Genomic DNA, 20,699 nt, shown 5'->3' with positions numbered 1-20,699 from the left:
GATCCACAGACTGCCGTATGTTGGCGGTGAATTGTCCGATGCAATCAAGGTGCCGGAATTGTCGCGGCGAACATTTATCAGGATTTTGATTGAACGCATAAGTAAGGGGTTTATGGTCCGTGAAAATTATGAAATTTCTTCCTTCTATGGCGTGTCAAAATCGCTTGACCGCGGTGTACATGGCAAGTAGTTTGCGATCGTACGCGCTATACTTTCGCGGCGCGGAGTTTAAAGGTTTGGTAAGGAAACTCAACGGCTGCCAAGCGTCGTTGACGCGTTGCTGCAGGGCCGCTCCTAATGCATAGTCGGATGCGTCTATCGCGAGGCTAATGGGCGCGCCAGGTATCGGATGCGCTAACATCGTGGCGTTAACGAGGACGCGTTTCGACTCGTAGAAGCAAGCTTCGAATTGCTCCGACCACTCGATGGGCGCGTTGCCCTTTTTCGCGCCTTTTAACAGGTCGTTGAGTGGCTTAAGTGTTTTTGCGGCCCCCGGTATGAAACTTCGGTAGTAGACGAAATCGAGCCCACGTGTGATTTCGTCGACGAATCGCTGACATGTTTGCGCGGCGTTCCGAAATCCAAATATCATGTTTGTTGCTTCGAAAAGTCCGAAAGGCGCTGTTATCGCGGTTTTTTCTATGTCCTCGGACGCTATCGGAATTTGGTGGTAAGCGCGGACTAGATCGATTTTTAAAAGATTCGCTTACCATGCAGATGTTGCGCGAAGTCTTCGATATGTGGCGGTGAGTACCTGTCGGGTACGGTGCGGGCGTTCAATGCACGGTAGTCGCCACATGGTCGCAGGTTTCCATCCTTTTTCGGCACTACGTGCAGGGGTGATGCCCACTGGCTTTTCGATGGTCGCATCACGCCTTGCTCGATCATGTGTTCGAATTCCGCCTTTACGAGGCTACGTGGTTTGTTGTAGACGGGTGGGCCGGGTGTGGTTTCGATGTGGTGCACCACACCGTGTCGAATCCTCTCTCTTCCGAAGATCGGTGGGCGGGTGAGGACCGGAAATTCTGCCAAGAATTGGTGGAATGATGATTCGCCGATGACGGTCTTAACGGACACATCGTCTGTTGTGGCGGTGTATCCCCTTGATGACATCTGGGTTGTCGTGTCGATAAGCCTTTTGTTTCGCGGGTCCACGAGCAACCCGTAGTGACTTAGAAAATCCATTCCGATGATGGGCGTTTTGACGTCCGCTACGGTAAAATTCCACTTGAATGTTTTGCGTAGGGACAGGTTTAGGTTGATCGCGACGATTAACTTAACGGTCGGATTTGGACCTCGCAGGAAACATAGCCGAAACACGCTGGGCGACGAACGTGTTAATTGCCATCGTTCTAAAGGAACCGAATGATTGAAGCTGGTCGTTGAATGGTAGAGCTACAATGTATCGCTGTGTGCGTCGGATGTGGGCTTGGAAGTGTTCTTCGCATCGTCGATCTGCCTCTGAGATGTGATTGATCGAGGGTCCTTCGTCGATTTCCCAAAACCGCGCGAGCTCTGCTTGTAGAGCCGTCGTGGATGCGTGAAATGTGTTTGTCGCGGTTTGGGAAGTTGGACTCCCCCCGGTTACCCAACCGAATCGCGTTTTCTGCAAACGCAATTCAGGCTCGTCTGGCTGAGTTAGGTTGATTTGTCCAACACACATCGAGGCGAGTATTGAACCTAAGCTTAGTACGATATCGATCAGGGCTGATAAATGAAATCGTGGATCGGCCAATTTGAGATTTCTGGGTATCTCAAGTGTCGAACGATCGATAGGTTCACTTGGAATTAAGGTTGAAATGGTCGGGATAACACGGAACGTTAATGTTCGTTCGTATGCGTCGTCAATGGAAGTGATCGTGGCCGTGATGTATCGCCTAGAAGTCGTTGTCAGGTGTCTAGAGCCCCAATTGGGACCGAACATTTGTTTTGCTTTATTTAATGCGATTTTACCAATCTTTCGGTAATGAAATTCATACTGGATCCGGTGTCGAGCAGCGCTGGACAACGGATTGGTTGATGTTTATCATTCAAAACGTTGATTTGCGCAGTGATGACTATATCATTGGATAATGATTCGGATGTTACTGGTCTAGTATGTTCGGTCGTCAACGGATTTGTCGATTGTCGACGTCATTGGTTATGTGCTCGTCTGTCATTGGAAGATGGGCTTAGAGACGAGGCTGTTCGCGGTGTCTCCCATCTGTGGTTTGCTGTGTGTCTTCTGTGGCAAGTGGGCGATGAATAGGGTGGCAAAGAAAGTTTTGTGGGTCGACTGTTTGATGGAGAGGATTTTGGACTGGGCGTGCTGGAACGAATCTCTTTTTGATCTGAGGTGGAATGGTGTAATAGGTACTGAAGTACACTAGGTTATATTTAACCAATAACGTTTATTAAACCAGGTAACAACAAATGACAATTAGCAGTTAACATCGGTTGATACTTAACGCCGATAAATAATAGCGTCGTTCGGTCGATTTCTCGATAATAGCGTACCCGTTCTCTTTCGTCTTTCGCGTCTCGCGGCTCGTGGTCGAATGTGCTTATTTTTCCGACCGAACTGATTCTTTTCTTCGTTGCCCATCGATATCCCCACTGGCGTGCGTTCATTATAAGTGCCGCCGTGGCTGGCGCGTGTATGCCCTTCCGAGAAATTCGGCGGAAGGAGCGTGAAGATATCGATGACAGATTGAGTACGTCGTGTTGCGTTTTGACGGCGTAGCGTAGCGCTTTGTATCACGGAGCCGTTGGAAAGTTCCATAGTCCTTGTCGCCACAGATCATTGATCTTAACTCGCAGTTTTATCAGTGGTTCGTACTTCTCCGGGCATTTTAGATTTTTTCATTCTCATCTAGTGTTCTTGCTTTCTCATTTTCTGATGTAAATAGTTCTAGTGGATTTACCTGTTTGGGTTTCTTTTGAGCATTTCTGTTTCTGTTTCTACATAATTCCACTGGGTGGAATCGGTCCGGGAAGTTCAGTGCTTCACAGATCGTGCACGGTTGTTTCTTGGATGGTGGGTTTGCATTTTTGTCCAGGTTTAGCTTTCTTGTGTTTCTTTCCTTTTTCTCTGGTCTTCATATTGTCCCAAAATTCCCATTAGGTCATTTGTTGATTGTACACTTTCTCGATTTTATCTTCGATATCGATAGGTAATCCAATGACAATCAAATGTATCCTCACGTCTTCATCCATTTTCCTCTTTACTTCCAATATTAGTCGTTCTTTCTCTAAGGCATATTTAATGAACGAACCTGAAAGGTATTTGAAGTTGTAAGCGTATCGTATTGCAGACCAACCTTTATTGTTAAAGGTTTTGAGAAATGCATCTTTCCAGTCTTCCCAATTGTGTCTTCAGCCTTCAGCAGATTTGTTTGGTACCATTTTGCTGCTGTTTTCTCTAAATACTTTTTTTAAACCTTTGACTTTCTCCTCATCATTTTTTATTTTATATTTTCTGCATTCTTCTTCATACTCTGATATCCAGTCTGTGGCTTCTTGAGTTCCATCAAATTATTTTATACTATTGTTTCTTCTATTTCACGCTTATCTCGTTTTTGGAGAGTTTCTAGAAGTGTTTCCATGTCCACACTGGACTTCTCAGTTTCCGTCTTTATTTTCCTTGTGTTTAACATTTCTATACTGGCCTACCTTGGTTAGACTGTTTGCGGTTCTTCACTCTTGCTGAACTGAATAATTGCTGATGGTAGCGTTTTGCTTGATATTCCCGGGGGGAAATGTAGCATACTTCGTCTTCTGGTCTTCTTATAGATTCTATACTCTCTATCTTCTCCCCTTTTGCGTTCTCGTTCATGACGATACGTAAGTTAACTTTCAGCGGCATGGCGTAGCGGAAATCGATTTATAAGGTTCAATTCTAGGATAATTCAGGGATCGATTCTGAAAATCAAGTTTATTGTGAAAATACTTAAATGAAATACAGGAGTAAACAACGATTAATAATTAACAACAATTAATAACAGTAATAATTAAATAAACAACAACCAATTAATAACAGTAAATAATAAATAGCAAGTTCTGTGCAATGTCTACCTGAAAATCGAGAATCGATTTTCAACGTCCTGAGCTACCGATTTTTCTCCGTCAATCCTCAATGTTTTAAATAATTACTCTTTCTTCTGTGATCTTGTCTATCTCCGATGTTGATCTCTGTCCGTCCGTTTGGGAAATGCGTGTCTCTCAAAATGGCTCTCCATGAAACAAAGAAAGCCGTTCTGTCCGTGAAACAAAAGAAGTCGTGCTGTCCGTAAAACAGAGAAAGTCCCTTTGTTTATCCGCATTTGAACTCTTAGAGAGTTTACGTAAGTATTTCAAAATTCTCAATGCATATTTATAGTGGGTCTCGTGGTAACTGTTTTGAAATCGACTTAAATAGTTTACACTATAGCTAACGTCTAATCTTGTTCCAGTACTAATATATAATAAAACTCCTGTGAGATTTCTATATCTTATATCGTCCGAGGCTGATTGTGCGGGTGCTAAACTTAAGTTTTGTTCCATTGGTGTAAAATATAGTTTACTATTTTCTATATTATATTGTTTCGCTAATAACTCTATATAACTACTTTGATCTAATTTTATCTCACACTTCTTATAATCGTATTCAATGTTTATTCCTATGTAAATCTTTGCTTCACCTAAGTCCTTCATCCCAAATTTGTTTGACAATGTGTTTTTAATTTCATCGATTTTTCTTTTCTTTTTTTTCCACATGTTAATAAGTTGTCTACGAATAGAATTAAGTATATAACATCATCGCTCTCATACTTCATATACAGACAATAATCATTCTCACTTCTTTGAAATCCTAGTTTTTTCATATACTTTACATACTTTCCCGCTTTTATCGTCGTAACCTACAGGTTGTTTTACAAATACTTCCGATTTTATAGTTCCGTTTAGGAAAACTGTTTCTACATCCATTTGCGTAATTGTCAAACCATATTGACAGCAATAAGATAGTAATAACTTCAACGTTTGCATTTTTGCCACTGGAGAGTATAAATTTTCCAGTACTTCCTTTTGTTGGAAGCCTCGAACAACTAGTTGCGCTTTCTTACGATTATCAGATTTATTCGTATATACCCATTTCAAGTCTAATACTTTTTTGTCTTTTGGTTTCTCTACTAATTTCCAGGTCTTATTTTTGATTAAACTATTCATTTCTCGATCCATTGCTTCTTTCCATGAACCGCTCGCATCTCCACTTAAAGCTTCTTCATAGGTTTGAGGACTGTCTGCGCTAACTACATTCACATAAATGAAATATGAGCTAGTTTGGCCATATCTTTCAGATTTCTTTCTCTCCCGTCCTGACCTTTTCAAATTATTTTCTGTGTCCTCAAGTTTTCTTTCTGATTCGTTACTTAAATTTCTCTCCTCTTTTATTGCAATCTGCTCGACCTTTTCCTCATTTATTTCATTTTCATGAATTTCGTTTGAATCCGAATGTTGGTCAAAATCCTTTTCTCTTTCATTGTCTGATTCATCTTCTCCTTGAAATCCTACTAAATTATCATCTTCACCTATAAATTCTACGTGTCTTGCAATGATAATTTTATTATTAACTAGGATCCTGTATCAAATGTTTTCATAACCTACAAGTATCCTAGTGTCTGCTTTTTTGTCCCATTTCGAATTTCTTTTAATTTCACGTATTCTTACGAAAATTACTTCCGTACAATCTTCAATTATTTATATTCGGTTTCCTTTTAAAAAATATTTCAAATGGTGTTTTATTTTCATATGTGTTCGTAATGGTTCTATTTTTTAAGTACGCCGCGGCTCTAACTATTCCCGGCCAATATTTAATATTCAGCTTTGAATCATGTAATAAGCATCTAGCGGAATTCATGATTGTTCTATTGTAGCGCTCAGCTGTTCCATTTAACTCGTGAACATAAGGTGGGCATGGTTCTAGGACAATTCCCTTTTCCCTAATTAGATTGTACATGTTTTTCTTCATATATTCTTTTCCATTATCGCATCTTAATCTCTTTATCTTCTTACCAGTAAGATTTTCAATTTTGTTTATATAATGAAGGAAACAATTGTAAACTTCATCGTTTGATTTCAAAGTATAAATCAATGCGCATTTAATGTAGTCGTCTATAAATGTTAAGAAATATTTAGATCCATCAAACCCGGTATTTTTATCAAGTTCATTTAAATCGGTATGTGCTAATTCTAAAATCTCGTGTGCTCTACTACGGTTATTTTGAAAGGGTAAATTGTGTATTTTATTTTCGATACGTGTATCACATTCTAATTGTACTTGCTCAAAATTTCCTGGCATTCCCTCAATTAATTTTTTTAATTAATTAAGGTTTACATGCCCTAAAATTCTGTGAAATTTTTCCTTATTTGTCATTTTTCCTGCATTTTTAGCGTGACATTCTTGCCTTTCAATGCAACTACTTATTTTATATGTCGGGGTAGCGTTGTGGATAGGGTTGTGGGTGTTTGCTGGATCTTCATTGAAATTGGCCATCGTTACGGTATAACAAAAGTACGGTTTATTAACACAAGTATGGATAACACAGATTTGACAATCTACCACAACGATTAGGCGCTCGCGATACTAGTGACAATGGTCTCAGGTTCGATAACGAATCCGCGGTCAACGGGATGATAGATGAACGTTCTCACAAAATCTAAGCCTGAACAATTATTGATCGTAAAGGCGTTACTCTTTAGTCGATGAGATCGCGAGGGAGAATGAATTTCCGTATCGATGATGCCACAGAGGAAAACTATATGGGGTGTGCCTAAAGGCGCGAGATCCTCGGATTTGTCGAGAAAAGCCTTCGTTCTGAACATGTACTGCGGACACGCATCGACATCTGGCAATCATCTTACTCGAAGAATAGGGTCTTTGTGTCGTGCGCCACGGGACAGAAACTGTTGGAAAGTTTACTGCCGAGTGCCGCCACAAATATTTCTTTTAAGGAGAGCTGTGGAATTACTCCATACCTTTGTTAGACAAAGCGTTCATCTCTTGACCGCGGCTACGTTAGGCGACAGACTGTCGCCTCGAACCAAAGCTCGCTATCGCTAATCTCGAACAATTACAATCGGATTGAATAACTACAATTGTTTAATTACAGCTATCGTAGACTCTAGATTACAATGTTGCGGGATTATCCAAAATTCCAGAGGCTCCGGTGTTCTTTCATCTCCGACACGGCCATCCTGACTATCATACGTCCTCGTGTGTAGCTAAAAATATTGAGTTTTTCCAAAATTAGGCTCGACGTAACTGATATTATTTACCATTCCATTAAATGTCCCAATAAGTCAAGGGTCCATTTCAACAGTGAAACTTCGTTCGGAGGTGTGACAAGCAAGGAAATGAAAGAGGACTAAAATTAGTAGCGTTACGATTTGTGTTCAAAGTGTTAGTTGCATTCTGTGAGTTATCAGTCAGATCGTAATGACAGGACAGGATTCATTTTCGATTTCACACACGGATGAATCTCAGTTTGTTGGATCATATTACTAAGTTGGGGTGTATTACAAAGGCGCGGGACATATTACGAAGGCGCGGGACATATTACGAGGGCGCGGGACATATTACGAGGGCACGGGACATTACGAGGGCGCGGGACATATTACGAGGGAGCGGGACATATTACGAGGGAGCGGGACATATTACGAGGGCGCGGGACATATTATGAGGGCGCGGGACATATTACGAGGGCGCGGGACATATTACGAAGGCGCAGGGCACCGCAATGGGTGTATTAATACAATCACAACGAGATGTTAATGATTCTCTGAGATCCGTGTACTCACATCGTTACTATCACCGGCGTTGTCATCGGCGCCGACGTCCAACTCAGCAGGAACGCAGCTTTCTGGCATTTTTCTCAGTCTGTCGTGTCTGTCCTTATATGATCGTTTGCCGTCTAAGGTTTTTAAAGTACATCTACCTCCTTCCAAAATCTCTGCTATTATGAATGGACCCCTGAATTTCGGATCTAACTTCGTCTGGTTTCTTTCCTCGTTTTTGCGTAATACAAAATCACCAAGGTTAAACCTAACTATTTTAGCTTTATTTTTGTCGAACCTATCTTTATCGTATTTGCAGCTAGCGTCTATATTCTTTATCGCCTGCTGTCTTACATGGGAGATATCTACTTCTCTTTCTTCGATATTGTCGGGTAGGGATAAGCCGTAGGGTCTTGCTGTTTTACCGATTAGTGGTTCTAATGGGCTCGACTTAGTCACGCGGTTGGCAGTGCAATTTAAAACCAGTTGTATTTCCCCGATCGCGTCTTGCCAAGACCGCCCGGTCGTTTCTATTGTTGTGAACATATTTTTTAGCGTACCCATAATACGCTCTACCTGTCCATTGGCCCTACTAGCACCGGTTGCTATTAAGTGGAGTTTAATATGTTTTTCTTGACAAAAATTTTGAAATTCCTTGCCCGTAAAACATCTTCTTTGATCCGCTATTACCCGGCAGGGACTGCCGAATAAAAATATAGCCGACTTAAGTGCTTTAATGGTGTTAAGGGAATCTATTTTACGGGTATGGTGTAGGTATATGAATTTGGTAAAAGCGTCAACCAAAACAATGACGTACTACTCTTTCAAGTCATTCTTACCCGTTAACTTGCCCGTTATGTCCATGCGAACCGTATGCCCCAGGGTATGCTGGTCTTAGGTATGGGATGTAGTTCGGCTTGTATTTTGCCCGAACTAGCCTTTGAAACTCGACAAGCATGACGGTTTTCAACGAATTTACGAACATATTTCGCCATTTCTTCGAACCAGTAATACTCGTACAATTTCTCAAGCGTTTTATCCCATCCCAAGTGCATAATTGATAACGGACATTATGACATTGAACATGGTAATTGTACATGGTTGATAACGGACCACCTAAAACCTCTTGGGACAATGGGCAAGCAGAGAGTTCTGCCTTTCCTTTGTATCTTACGGTACAGGGTGCCGGATCGTAGTTCGTAAGTATTCGCGATATCGTCCGCAAGCTCATCGTTTCGCAACTTACTGGCGATTTCTGTAATTTGGGGATCGCGACGTTGTTCCGTTAATAGCCAATCTTCGGAGATTTCGGCCAGATTGATTTCTCTCTCTGTAGCTTTGCTGATCGTACGGCGATCCAAGTCTACGGGGTTTCGCGAAAAGAAGTCTACGTGGGCCATTCGTTTACATTTCCGGTACATAATGTCAAAGGTAAAGGTTTGTAAGTAAGCCCACCACCTGTAAACCATATCATTTAAATGTACTTTATTGCTGGATGCCTTCAAGGAATTGTAATCAGTGACGACAAGAAATTCTCGTCCGTGTAGATAATGAAGGAAATGTTTGACGGCGTTTACAATCGCTAACGTTTCTAGTTCATAGGAATGATATCTAGATTCCGCAGGGCTAGTCCTTTTACTGTAATATTCCACTACTCTATTTTTACCTTCAACCTTATGCATTAAAATAGCCCCATATCCCTCAGAACTAGCGTCGGTATGTAGTTCTATCGGGTAGTTGGAGTCGAATATCATTAACACCGGCGCTTCGGGCAGGACGGAGATTACCTTTTGCCTTATTTTTTCATGTCTATCCGCCCAAGCTATGCTTTTATTACCGGAAGTAAGTGCGTACAAAGGTTTCATTATCTGTGAGAATTTAGGGACGAATTTTCGGAAGTAAGAGGCTAAACCTATGAATTGCCTGAGCTGTGTGACGGTCGTTGGCGCAGGTAAAGAACTCAAGGCGTGTATTTTACCTGGGTTGGGACGAACTTCTCCGTCACGAATTACATATCCCAAATAGAGTACCGAGGTCTTTAGAAAAAAACATTTTGAAAAGTTGAAAGAGAATCCGGCTTTTACGAGGGTATCTAATACGGTGTTCAATCTTCCTAGGGCTTGATCTATCGAGTCAGCAATAATTAGGACGTCATCCAAGTAAACAACAACGTATGAATACGCGACGTCGCCTAAGGCATTGAGAATGGCCCTCTGAAAAATGGACGGTGCATTTTTCAATCCGAACGGCATAGTTATGTACTCGTATTGTCCGTCGGGTGTAACGAACGCAGTATACTCTGTCGAATTAGGATGAATGGGAATCTGTGAAACCCGCTGGCCATGACCAGGCTAAGAAAGTATGTCGCGTTTCGTAATCTTGCGATTTGATCAGCAATAAGGGGTAAGGGATACCGATCCACGACCGTATTTTTATTTGGCGCTCGGAAATCTACACACAATCTATCTGAGCCGTCCTTCTTTTTCACGAGTAACATAGGGCTCGCGAACGGCGAATTTCTAGGCCTTACAATTTTTGCTCTAATTAGTTCACTTATTCTCTCGCGCACTATTTTCCGCTCTTCCTCGCTAAGTCTGTAAGGGCTTCTTTGTACGGTGACGTTAGGGTCAATTAGACGTATTTCTAACTGGCCCGTACTTACGCGAGCACGCGGGAAACCCGTAATGAACGAATCTTTGAATTTTTCGAGAACAGAAATTAATCGATCTTTGTCGTTATCAACTACATCAGTGTCGACCTCGTTAGTGTTGACCGCATCTTCCGCGATTTTACTACAGGCGTTAACCATTTTTGTCTTACAAATATCGTCGCAGTTTCGTGTAATATAATATAATTTCGTGTAAAATTTCACGACCAATCATGATATCGTATTTTAAGTTGCTATTCGCAAGGACGTGAAAAGTTATCTTCAATGTAAAACCGTTAATACATACGGTGGACAAAATCTGAGATGTACTTTTAATACAAGTATTTCCTATTCCTCGCAGTACTACTACGTGTGTCGTTCTTTTGCCAGAAAATTTCGAGGCTGCGGATTCTTTAATTAACGAACATTCGGCTCCAGTATCGAAATAGAATGGGAACGACTCACCCAGCTGACTTAATCTACTGGTTGGGGCTTGCACCACGCAGGCATCGACACGATGTTCGTCCTCGGAACGATGTTTTCCTTCTCGCAGCAACGGGCAATGAGGCGCGATGTGTCCCTTCTTATGGCATTTAAAACATGATACTTTTGACGATGTGGCCGGTCGGCTTTTTCTCTGGGCGTCGGGAGTTCTTCCTCGGTTCCAACTTCATCCTCTTGCGGCACTCCATTATTTTATGTCCGCGGGTACCACAGTAAAGGCATCTCACCTGGTGGCCCAATAGCTTACGTCGTTTGGCTTCGGGTTCCGCCGGTGAATTTCCTGGCGAAGATGTCGGCTCCTTCTCGTAACAGAAGGGTCTCATTTCGTTCCGAAATTGGTCATCCGTCTTGATGTCACTCTTGAGAGCCAATCGTTTAAAACGTTGGAACGTTTAATCGTTTAAAACGTAACATTTCAATGGAATTTTATCTCCGATAGCGGTGGATGGGCATAGGTTTCTAATGTGACACGCAGTGTTCACAGCTTCTCCCCACAGGTAGTCGAGGAGCCCCGACTGGATGAGCAAACACCTAGACATCTCAACCAGGGCCCTATTTGCTCGTTCTGAAACTCCATGTTGTTCGGGGTTCCTTGGGACGGTCTTTCTGAGCAGAATGCCTTTCTCCCTCAGTTAGCTCTCAAAATTTGCCCCTGTATACTCACCTCCATTGTCGGTATGGAGAACACTTATTTTGGACTGATGTAGAGCCCCCACTTCCATCTGGTATTCCTTGAAGCACTCAAATACTTCGCTCTTTCTGCTGATGATCCTAACGTACATGAAACAAGAGAAATCATCGATGAAAGTCACAAAATAGTTACCTCCACCTAATGACTTGCGCTGAACTCTGCCACTGACATCGCTGTGAACGATTTCCAAAGGACGTTGACACATATGATGAGCTGTCTTCGGGAATGGCAGCTTTGTCATTTTTCCCTTCACACAGACTCCATATAGTTCATCGTGTTTCTTGGAGTCCTCCTTCACGCTTCTTCACAGTCTCCAGGTTTTCCACGGAGACATATGCAAAAAAGATAATAAACACAATTAAGGGGGTATTCTAGCCTAGAAATTTGAAAAGATCGAAAAAAATTTTTTCATATTACCAAGGTATAGACATTCAAGAATATGCCCTTAAGGATTTTTCGTGTTTCAAGGGCGGACGACCGAGAGTATGCGAGTCGAAAAGCGAGTGTGTTGCGAGAGTCAGAGCTAATTGAGTCGTTAGAGGTTTCGAGTCGTCGAAGAGTAGAGTCGTGAGAATTGATAGAGTTGTTAGAGAGAGAGTGTGTGTGTTAGATTCGTTGTGACGAGAGTGATCAAATAACTGTAAAGTTATTTGATATAGATACGAGTATTGCATTTAGTTCCGTTAAATAAATATCGTTCTCTGTCCAATTTATATCTGTATATTCAGTTTAATATTAATAAATTGTAAGTAATCGAAAAAAAATTTCTATCCTTATTTTTCGATATTACACTACTGTTGCTCTCTTCATCCTGTCTTGTATGTGCTTTTCGTCCCCGCCATTTTTCTGCAGAATGTATCCCAAGTATCTTGTCTCCTCCACTTCTTCTATTTCTTGTCCGCCCCATCTCCATGTCCTTTGTCTCCTTTTGTTCTTTCTCCTTTGAATGCTATTACTTTTGTCTTCTCAGTGTACAGCTCTAGCTCTGCGTTCTTCAGCAATGCTTCGAATCTCTTCATCATTTCCTTTAGTTCCTCTTCCCTGTCCGCTATCAGCACGATGTCGTCTGCATATGAGAGTGGCCACACTTTCCTATTTCCTACCACTATGCCTCCTGCTTGTCCTTTTCTTAACTCCTCTTCTAGCCCTGCCACGTATACATTGAATAATGTCGGGCTCAACGGGCACTCTTGCCTCACTCCCTTCACTGTCCAGAACTCTCTTGTCTCTTGGTTACCTATCCTCGCGATGTTCCTTGTGTCTTCATATACTTCTCTAACTCTCCTGGTTAGCTTCTCATTGATCCCCATTTTCCTCATTCTTTCCACCAACTTTCCTCTGTCTACCCTGTCGAACGCCGCTTTCAGGTCGGCGAAGCACGCGAACAGCTTCCCTTTTCCTCTGCTTACTTGCTTGTCCAGTATGTGTTTCAGCACATACACCGCATCCATCGCTCCTCTTTCTCTCCTGAACCCGAGCTGACTCTCTCCTACTTTGTTTTCGGTCTCCGCTTTCAGCCTCTCGTCCAGGATCCCTGCGTATATCTTGTAGGCCGTGTTCATCAGCGTAATTCCCCTGTAGCTCTTTACGTCTTCCTTTTCTCCCCTCTTGTAGATCGGGTATATTACGCCTCTCCTCCAGTCCTCGGCCATTCCTCCTCCGTTCCAAATTCTTCTTAGCACTTCCCATAGCGCCTCTCCCATTTCCTTCGGTGCGTATTTCCATACCCCATTTTCCAGTCCAGTTCTCTCCTTCAGGTTTCTTATCTGTCGTATAACCTCTTCCCTCTCTATGTTGTCTTCTCTCTCCTCCTCTGCCCCCTCCTCTGCTCTCTGTTCTTCCATCCTTCTGTCCTCTTTGGTTTCTTTGCCTTCTAGCAATTCCATGAAGTGAATTCTCCACTCTTCCGCGCTTATTTTCTCGTCTATACTTTCTCTTCTCCTTCTGAATTTGTTTATGTATCTCCATGCCTCTTGCTCCGTGTTGATGATGTTGATTTTCTCCATTTCCTCCTCTTCGTGCTTCTCCTTTCTTTGTTTGCACCATTGTTTGAAAGTCTTCTTCTCCTCTAAGTACTCTTCTCTGCTGCATTTTCCTTTTCTGAACCTCGTCAGCTTCTTTCTCGCTCCTCTTTTCCTCTCTTTCCACTCTTTGTCGTACCACGCCCTCTCCCCCATGCCCCATTTCCTTGTCTTCTCTTTCTTCTTTGGTATTGTCTCGTTAATCTTGTTTTTGATTTCGGCCCAGTGAGTTCCTCTACTGTACCTCCCTTGTATGCCCAGTCTTTGCATTCTTCTAAGTATTTTTCCACGCTTTTGGTTGTCCATTCTCTTCTCTCTCTTTCTTTTTCTTCCTTTTCTTTGTTTCTTTGCAGATCCGGTCCCCCAATTTCTACTTCCAATGGCATGTGGCCCGACTCTGTTCTCTTTCCGACTTTCATGTCGATTATCTCCTCTGTCGCCTCCTGGTTGCCAATTACATAGTCTATTACCGTGTTCCCCCTCTCCCCCACATATGTCCACTCTTCTCCTTCTTTGTCTCGAGCATTTATTATTGACCAACCTCTTTCGTCCAGGTGCCCTAGGAGCGTCCTTCCCTCCGTGTTTACTGTCTTGTCTTTTGATCTCCTACTTTTTTCTTTTCCTAGATCTTCGTCTATCGGGCCTCCCTCTTCTCCTGTTCTTGCGTTCCAGTCTCCTCCAATAATCGTTACTTCCTCTTCTCTATCCTCTATACTTTCCCCTAAGTCCTTCCATGTCTCGTTTGTGTCTCGGCTGTAAACCACCACGATTCTGTAGGTCTTCTCTTTGTACCTTATTTTCCTTTCTACTATGTCGTCGCTTATTTCCTTGTATTCTATTTCTCTCAGATTCTTATTTATGCCTGTTAGTATGCCCCCTTTCGCCCTTCCCTTCTTCTTCTCTTTCCTTCCTGCCCTGCATTTCCAGTCGTATTCCTTGGGCAGTCTATACTTTACCCCTTCCCATTTGCTTTCCTCTGTCCATGTTTCCGTGAGTCCGATTACGTCAAATGACTTCAGATATTCCCATACCTCTTTGTCCTTGTTCAATATCCCTGCTATGTTCCAGAAGCACAATTTCAACCCCTTTGTGTCCCCCTCCCCCCTTTCTTTCTCCTTATCTCAATCTTTCGCCTCTCTCTTTCTTTCTTCTTCTAGCTTCTCCTCGCTTTCGTTCCACCTGTACCATCTATCTTCTATTTTCAACTTCTTGTACTTGTATTTTTACGTACTCCCCCTTTACCCTTTTTGCTCTCGCTATTCTTCTTAACTTTTGTTGAATTTCTCTTTCCTTCTTCGTTAGGTCGTTATCTATGTATATCCCCTTCCCCAATTTGCTTTTCTCTCTCATTGCCCTCGTCTTCTCCTCCCACGATTTCAACGTTGCGATTATTATTGTGTTCTTTACTCCCACCCTTACCTTCTGAGTCCTCTCCAGCTCTACCTCTACTCTCATATTTTTCTTTAAGAATTCTGCCACTGTCCCGTTATCGCTTTCCTCCCCCCATTCCGCGCCCTTTATTACGATGTTCCTCTTTCTTCTTTCCCTTTCTATCCTGTCCTGCTCCTCCTCAAACCTCCTGATTCTGCCCTCCAATTCTTTCATCTCTCCTTTCCATCTTTCCCACTCACTGTCCCATCTTTTTCTTTCTGTCTCCCTCTCTTTCCTCCATCTCTCTCTCTTCGTCTCTCTCCTTTTCCCATCTTTTCCTCTCTTCTTCCCTCTCCTTCTTCCACCTTTCCCTCTCCTTTTCTCGATCCTTTTCCCATCTTTCTCTCTCCTCCTTCCTATCCCTCCTCGTCTCCTCTACTAGCTCTACCAACACCTCTAACCCCCTTTCAATTTTCTCCATCCTCACGTCCCATGCTTCTTTGCCGCCCTCTCTCTGTACTGCCTCCTTCTCTGTCACGCTGTACCTTTCCAGCGTGTTTCTGCGATCTTCCTTCTCTCTCGCCTGGTTCGTTATCCTCGGTCTGCCTCTTGTCGCCATCTGTCTTCTTCCTGGCTAATTAGTTTTGTACTTTCGTCAACCTAACCTCTTCTTTCCTATCTTTATGTTTCACCTTTCTCCTGTCTTATTGCCACTTTTTCTGCTTTTTCTTTTTGTCCCCTCTTCGTGTTTTCACCCTTTTCTTTCTCTTTTTCTTTCCCCTTTGTCTTGCTCCTCCTTTTCCTCTTCACTTTACACTTTTTCACCGCGCTCACTACTCACGTGTTACCTTCGCCTGCGTCCAAACCGGAAGCCGACATAGAAGATATATTAAGCCAAATAGGAGATGCGAAGTTCTTCTCAGCACTTGACCTATCATCCGGTTTTCATCAAATCCCTATGGACGAAAACTCAAAGAAATACATTGCTCTCTCAACACCTCAAGGACATTTCCAATTTAACAGAATGCCTTTTGGACTCAAGAACGCACCAGCAACATTTCAAAGAATGATGGATACGGCATTACGCGGATTAGTTAATAAACATTGCTTTGTATATTTAGACGACATTATTATATTTGGAAGCACTATTCAAAAACATAATGAAAACTTAGCCATAGTATTACAAAGACTAAGAGAATTAGGACTAAAAATCCAACCAGACAAATGTGAATTTCTAAAACCAGAACTCGAATATTTAGGACACATAGTAACATCAGAAGGGGTAAAACCTAATCCTAAGAAAATAGAAGCAGTCGAAAATTTTAGAATTCCTAAAAACCTTACCAAAGTCAAATCATTCTTAGGACTAGTGGGATACTACCGGAAATTTATACGTAACTTCTCTAAAATAGTCAAACTCCTGACGGACCTAAACAAAAAAGACACTAACTTCCACTGGACGAACAAACAACGGAACAGTTTCGATACACTCAAACGGTATTTGAAGAAGGAGCGCCCAAAACAAACGATAGCTTCACTAATCTGTTAGACAAACTCGAGCGAGCATCAAAGGTAATAGATAATTTACAAGACTATAAGACCACGATCTATAAAATAGGCGACGAGATAAAAACTCTTAGTTTCGAACATAGAATAAAAAATATACAGTATTGGGTGCTAACCACGCTCCAGATATTAGGGTACATAGCATCAGGCATGCTAGATATATACGGATAAAACAAGATAGGAGTATTCAAATGTATACCGAATAGTTTATGTATCAATTTATTTTGCTGCAGAAATGAAACCGTAATCAACAGCCATAATGGGACATCCCCACCAGCACCAAGCTCCCCGGTCGCAACATCCGACATCTATATCCCGACCAACTCATACCACCTCGAAGAAGAACAGGAATCAGCTGTGATTTTCAAGCCACGCCGAGTCCGATTCCACGAAAGTCTTCTGAAGAAAACTTGAGGGACCAAGTTCAATCTAAGAAGGGGGGAATGTCACAGATGAAATCCGACTAAACAAAACGATAGGATAGCGAAATTCCAAGCGCCTTGGCATGAGTGACTACCGGGGTAGCATCCGGTCACTCTACCCGTTCTCAGAAATATATGATCGAAGCCTTTTCCCACTCCCACGAATAAAAGAATTTAAATACTCCCCCTAAAATCATCCAAGTCAGTCTTGAACAGTCACGCCTAGAGCTCGGAAGTGTATTGTAAACCAGAAAAAAATAAAGTTCCTTTTTTTCTTAAGTTTCTTTCTATTTTACGTGACAACCACCATGGCATTCAACGTGTTAATATAAACATACATTTTATTATTGTTTTTTACAGTCTACAGCATATTACTTAATTTGTTATATTATTTGTTATTAAATAGGTTTTGGAGTTTGATATTTATTGATTCACACAGATTCAGCTTTTACGTTCTGTATTTCACCACCATGTACAGCCATATAAACACACCAGATACACTCAGATGATTAACACGTGGCGGACGCCAAAACAAAAGAGCGTCGTTAGAAGTCGTACCAACTTTGTATGTAGGAACTAGTAATCACACCAACCTAATATTTTCTTCAACATTATTATAGTAATAGTTGTTTATACTAATGAAAAAATGTACACAGTAAAGTTGTAATATTACATCAATTTTGTTTTAATTTGCCTATACCAGAACACGAGTGGTCTGAATTGACACCGTGCGAATCGCGGTTGCTACGTTCAATAGGAATGTTATGTTACTATGCCAGAGATCACGAATGTACATCCATATACATGTATATGTATATGTATATGAATGTGCATCTCTCAAACGGCGAAATTGGATTTGGAAACAATTTCTCTTTGCTAATTTAAAGATAACCGAATATAGTTCGCAAATATAAAATGGTTTAAGCATAATGTTACTGGGGACACTATTTTAGCTCCGCGTTGTTTTCTCCATTTCCAAATTTATATGCTTTTGCTTAGTTATAGATTTCGAAAGTATTACACTGTCTGTTTTTGTACTGCAACTGCATTTATTGGGACTCTACTAACGCTTTAATTTCAGCAGCGACGGAAGAGAAAGTTTCTTCAGTTGCCTCTCGCAAAGCGCGTGTTACATATTCCTCCGTAACGTTCTCGTATGCCTCTTTGGCTGTAACATACATAAAGAGAAATGATAATTATTTATCCTGGTTTAAAGTTACAAAGAGATATTCCAATTAATAACCAATATTCAATTAATAAACATGTCTAATCATCCATTTGCACATTAATAACAAAAGCGTCAAAAATAAACAAATACGGCGCTTTATTTTTTCATGCGATAATTATGTAATTAATGATATAGACAGTTTGCTATTTCGTCATACTGAATATTAAAAAAGTTAAACAATACTTTTACAGATAATTACAAACCTTCGTATTTCTAATGGGGATAAAATGTATCGATATCATCATACGTTATAACCCAATTATTCTCTCAAAAACTAGTATAAAAGTTCCATCGTAATCTACAGAACGTTTATGTTTCAAAGAAAAATGTAAAGTAAGTGATTATTGTCTGACTGTTTATTAACGCACATTAGAACCATAAATGTGGCGAATCAAATTTTTCAGCAATCAAATAACAGCAAATTATTCTTCCACTTGTGAAATATACCGCTGTGCAGTAATAACTAACTATAATTACTACATTCACTTACTATGTAAATTAAGAACTAATATTACATCATGTTTTTTGACATTGAAGAGTAGGTCATACCACAATATTCACGTAAGGAAATAAATTTTCGTTATTACGTGTCTATTTATAAACGAATTTACAGCATTGTTCATCGAGTAGGAATCTTAGGGCAAAATTTCTCATACGCATCAGGACTAGAGACGCGCATCGGTAACGATACCATGGACAGCGATGCTTTCATTTCCCAATAAGTGATTATTCAAGTGTTGCATCTGACGATTGCTTGCTTCAGGAGCAGTCTCGTCGCAAACGCAATGCGCTTCAATTGTGACGGCAGAAGTAACTTTTATTGGACATATATTTATTTAATCAAAATGAATACAAACGTATCTAATTTCGAAAATCGAATGCGTGCCACGATTCGGACGATAGCGAATCGATGGTGATAATCGTTGTCGAACTGTTTGTCAACCGTTATCGTTGTAAGAAAGCGAAAAAAAAAGAAAAGAAAAGAAAGAGGGAAACATCAGAACCGGCTAATCGGCGATGACAATTAATCCTCGGCGAAGGAGTTTGGACATGTAACTATCGTGCCGATAAAGCAATATAAATAAATCATGGCGAACGAGTGGGCCGGTAGAATTAAGAATGTAATCGGTGAAGGGAGAAAACTGGTGATCCGAGATGGTCCTTAAAAAATTTAAGGGTCATTCGACGAGAAAATGTGTACTTAGCGTTGTAATTTTATCAACTAATATACTTATATAATGTACTTTCAATTTTAATAATAAAGACTACAAATGTCATATTATGAAAGAAAGTGTGTAGGGAGATACACATATCGAACAACTTAGGAAGAACAGGTAAATATTCGTTAACCATGTAGTATCGTAAATGTCTCTCTCTCTCTTCCCCGGCATTCATACGATTCTTTGTTTATACCTTAAATTTACAACTTATACTATCCCGAGAAAACTTGAACGCTATATAGGGCGAAACTGTAGAAACGTTATCTACCCTCGGATTTCTATGATTTTTGGATATGTTATAGAAATATTTTGAACAACTTTTACCTATATACTATGCTGTATATAAGGAGTGAACTTGTTTAGTTTTCAATATATTAGCAAGAAACTACCGGCTCAATTATAGTGTATTTCTGCCTATAGATGTTCATCTGTGACAGCGTATGCGTCGGTCTGGTTGCCAGTCGCCGGCCACTTATCTTCTGTGTATTAACAATTATTTAATTATTTAATATTTGAAGCCAATACATTGATGATATTCACTTTTAATTGAGTTATAAGTTACCAGTTATAACAGACTCTTGCAGCCTCGCTTGTGTACGTTGTGCACACAGCCTTTAAACTCGCCCGACCCTCGTTTTCAAAGAGAAGATAAGTGACCGGCAATCGGTAACCAAACTAACGCATACGCTGTCACGGTTGCACAACTGCAGAAGCAGAATTCACTGTAGTGATATTGGTAGTTTTTCGCGAATATCCCGGAAACTAAGCGAATTCACTTCTTATATAGGAAGAGGTTATTTGAAATACCGATTTCTACAACATATTCAAAAACAACGAAATCGAAGAGTAGTTAACGTTTCTGCAGTTCCACCTACCAAATCATATTCTCTTCAACGCTATTCAATTTTTATTCGAAAGATTTCTCCGTAAATTAAGTAATTTTGTAATAGTTTGAAATGATGAAGTTAGATGCTTCATCCTATTTAGCGTAGATTATCATTCATTCAAAGGAATACCTTCTGTTTGTTCATTAATATTGCCTTACTTAGTTTTTATCTAACTGGGAAATGTAAATATTTTCTAATGTAACTTCAATATAAGATCTAATGGAATTTTAAGATCATTTTCCAAAAGAACGGTTCATTTGCGTCCCGTGGTTCTTTACAGAAATTTATTCCTCGTAACGAGCATTAAGCAGTGCAATACAAAAAATTTAGCTCTGAAATTCTATTATACGA

The 20,699-nt window shown here is 40.9% G+C and overlaps 2 protein-coding genes across 2 annotated transcripts in view; both read right to left on the bottom strand.

Moving 5' to 3' along the window:
- LOC126875169 (SET domain-containing protein SmydA-8-like) overlaps positions 1-8,217 on the bottom strand; it is a 166,257-nt gene extending 158,040 nt beyond the window's left edge. Inside the window, exon 1 of the mRNA XM_050637900.1 lies at positions 8,161-8,217. The gene's annotated coding sequence lies outside the window, so the exon portion shown is untranslated. The remainder of the gene's footprint in view (positions 1-8,160) is intronic.
- LOC126875157 (uncharacterized) overlaps positions 3,100-20,699 on the bottom strand; it is a 47,042-nt gene continuing 29,442 nt past the window's right edge. Inside the window, exons 2-6 of the mRNA XM_050637880.1 lie at positions 9,038-9,457; positions 8,090-8,396; positions 4,817-5,596; positions 4,323-4,747; positions 3,100-3,254 (exon numbers count right to left, since the gene is read on the bottom strand). Of these exons, the coding sequence (XP_050493837.1) occupies positions 3,100-3,254; positions 4,323-4,747; positions 4,817-5,596; positions 8,090-8,396; positions 9,038-9,457 (2,087 nt within the window). The remainder of the gene's footprint in view (positions 3,255-4,322; positions 4,748-4,816; positions 5,597-8,089; positions 8,397-9,037; positions 9,458-20,699) is intronic.

This window comes from Bombus huntii, chromosome 17, assembly GCF_024542735.1.
Source record: "Bombus huntii isolate Logan2020A chromosome 17, iyBomHunt1.1, whole genome shotgun sequence".
In the NCBI taxonomy this organism is placed as follows: Eukaryota; Metazoa; Arthropoda; class Insecta; order Hymenoptera; family Apidae; genus Bombus; species Bombus huntii.
Note: the sequence above shows the minus strand (reverse complement) of the source record. Positions and strands in the feature narration are given on the sequence as shown.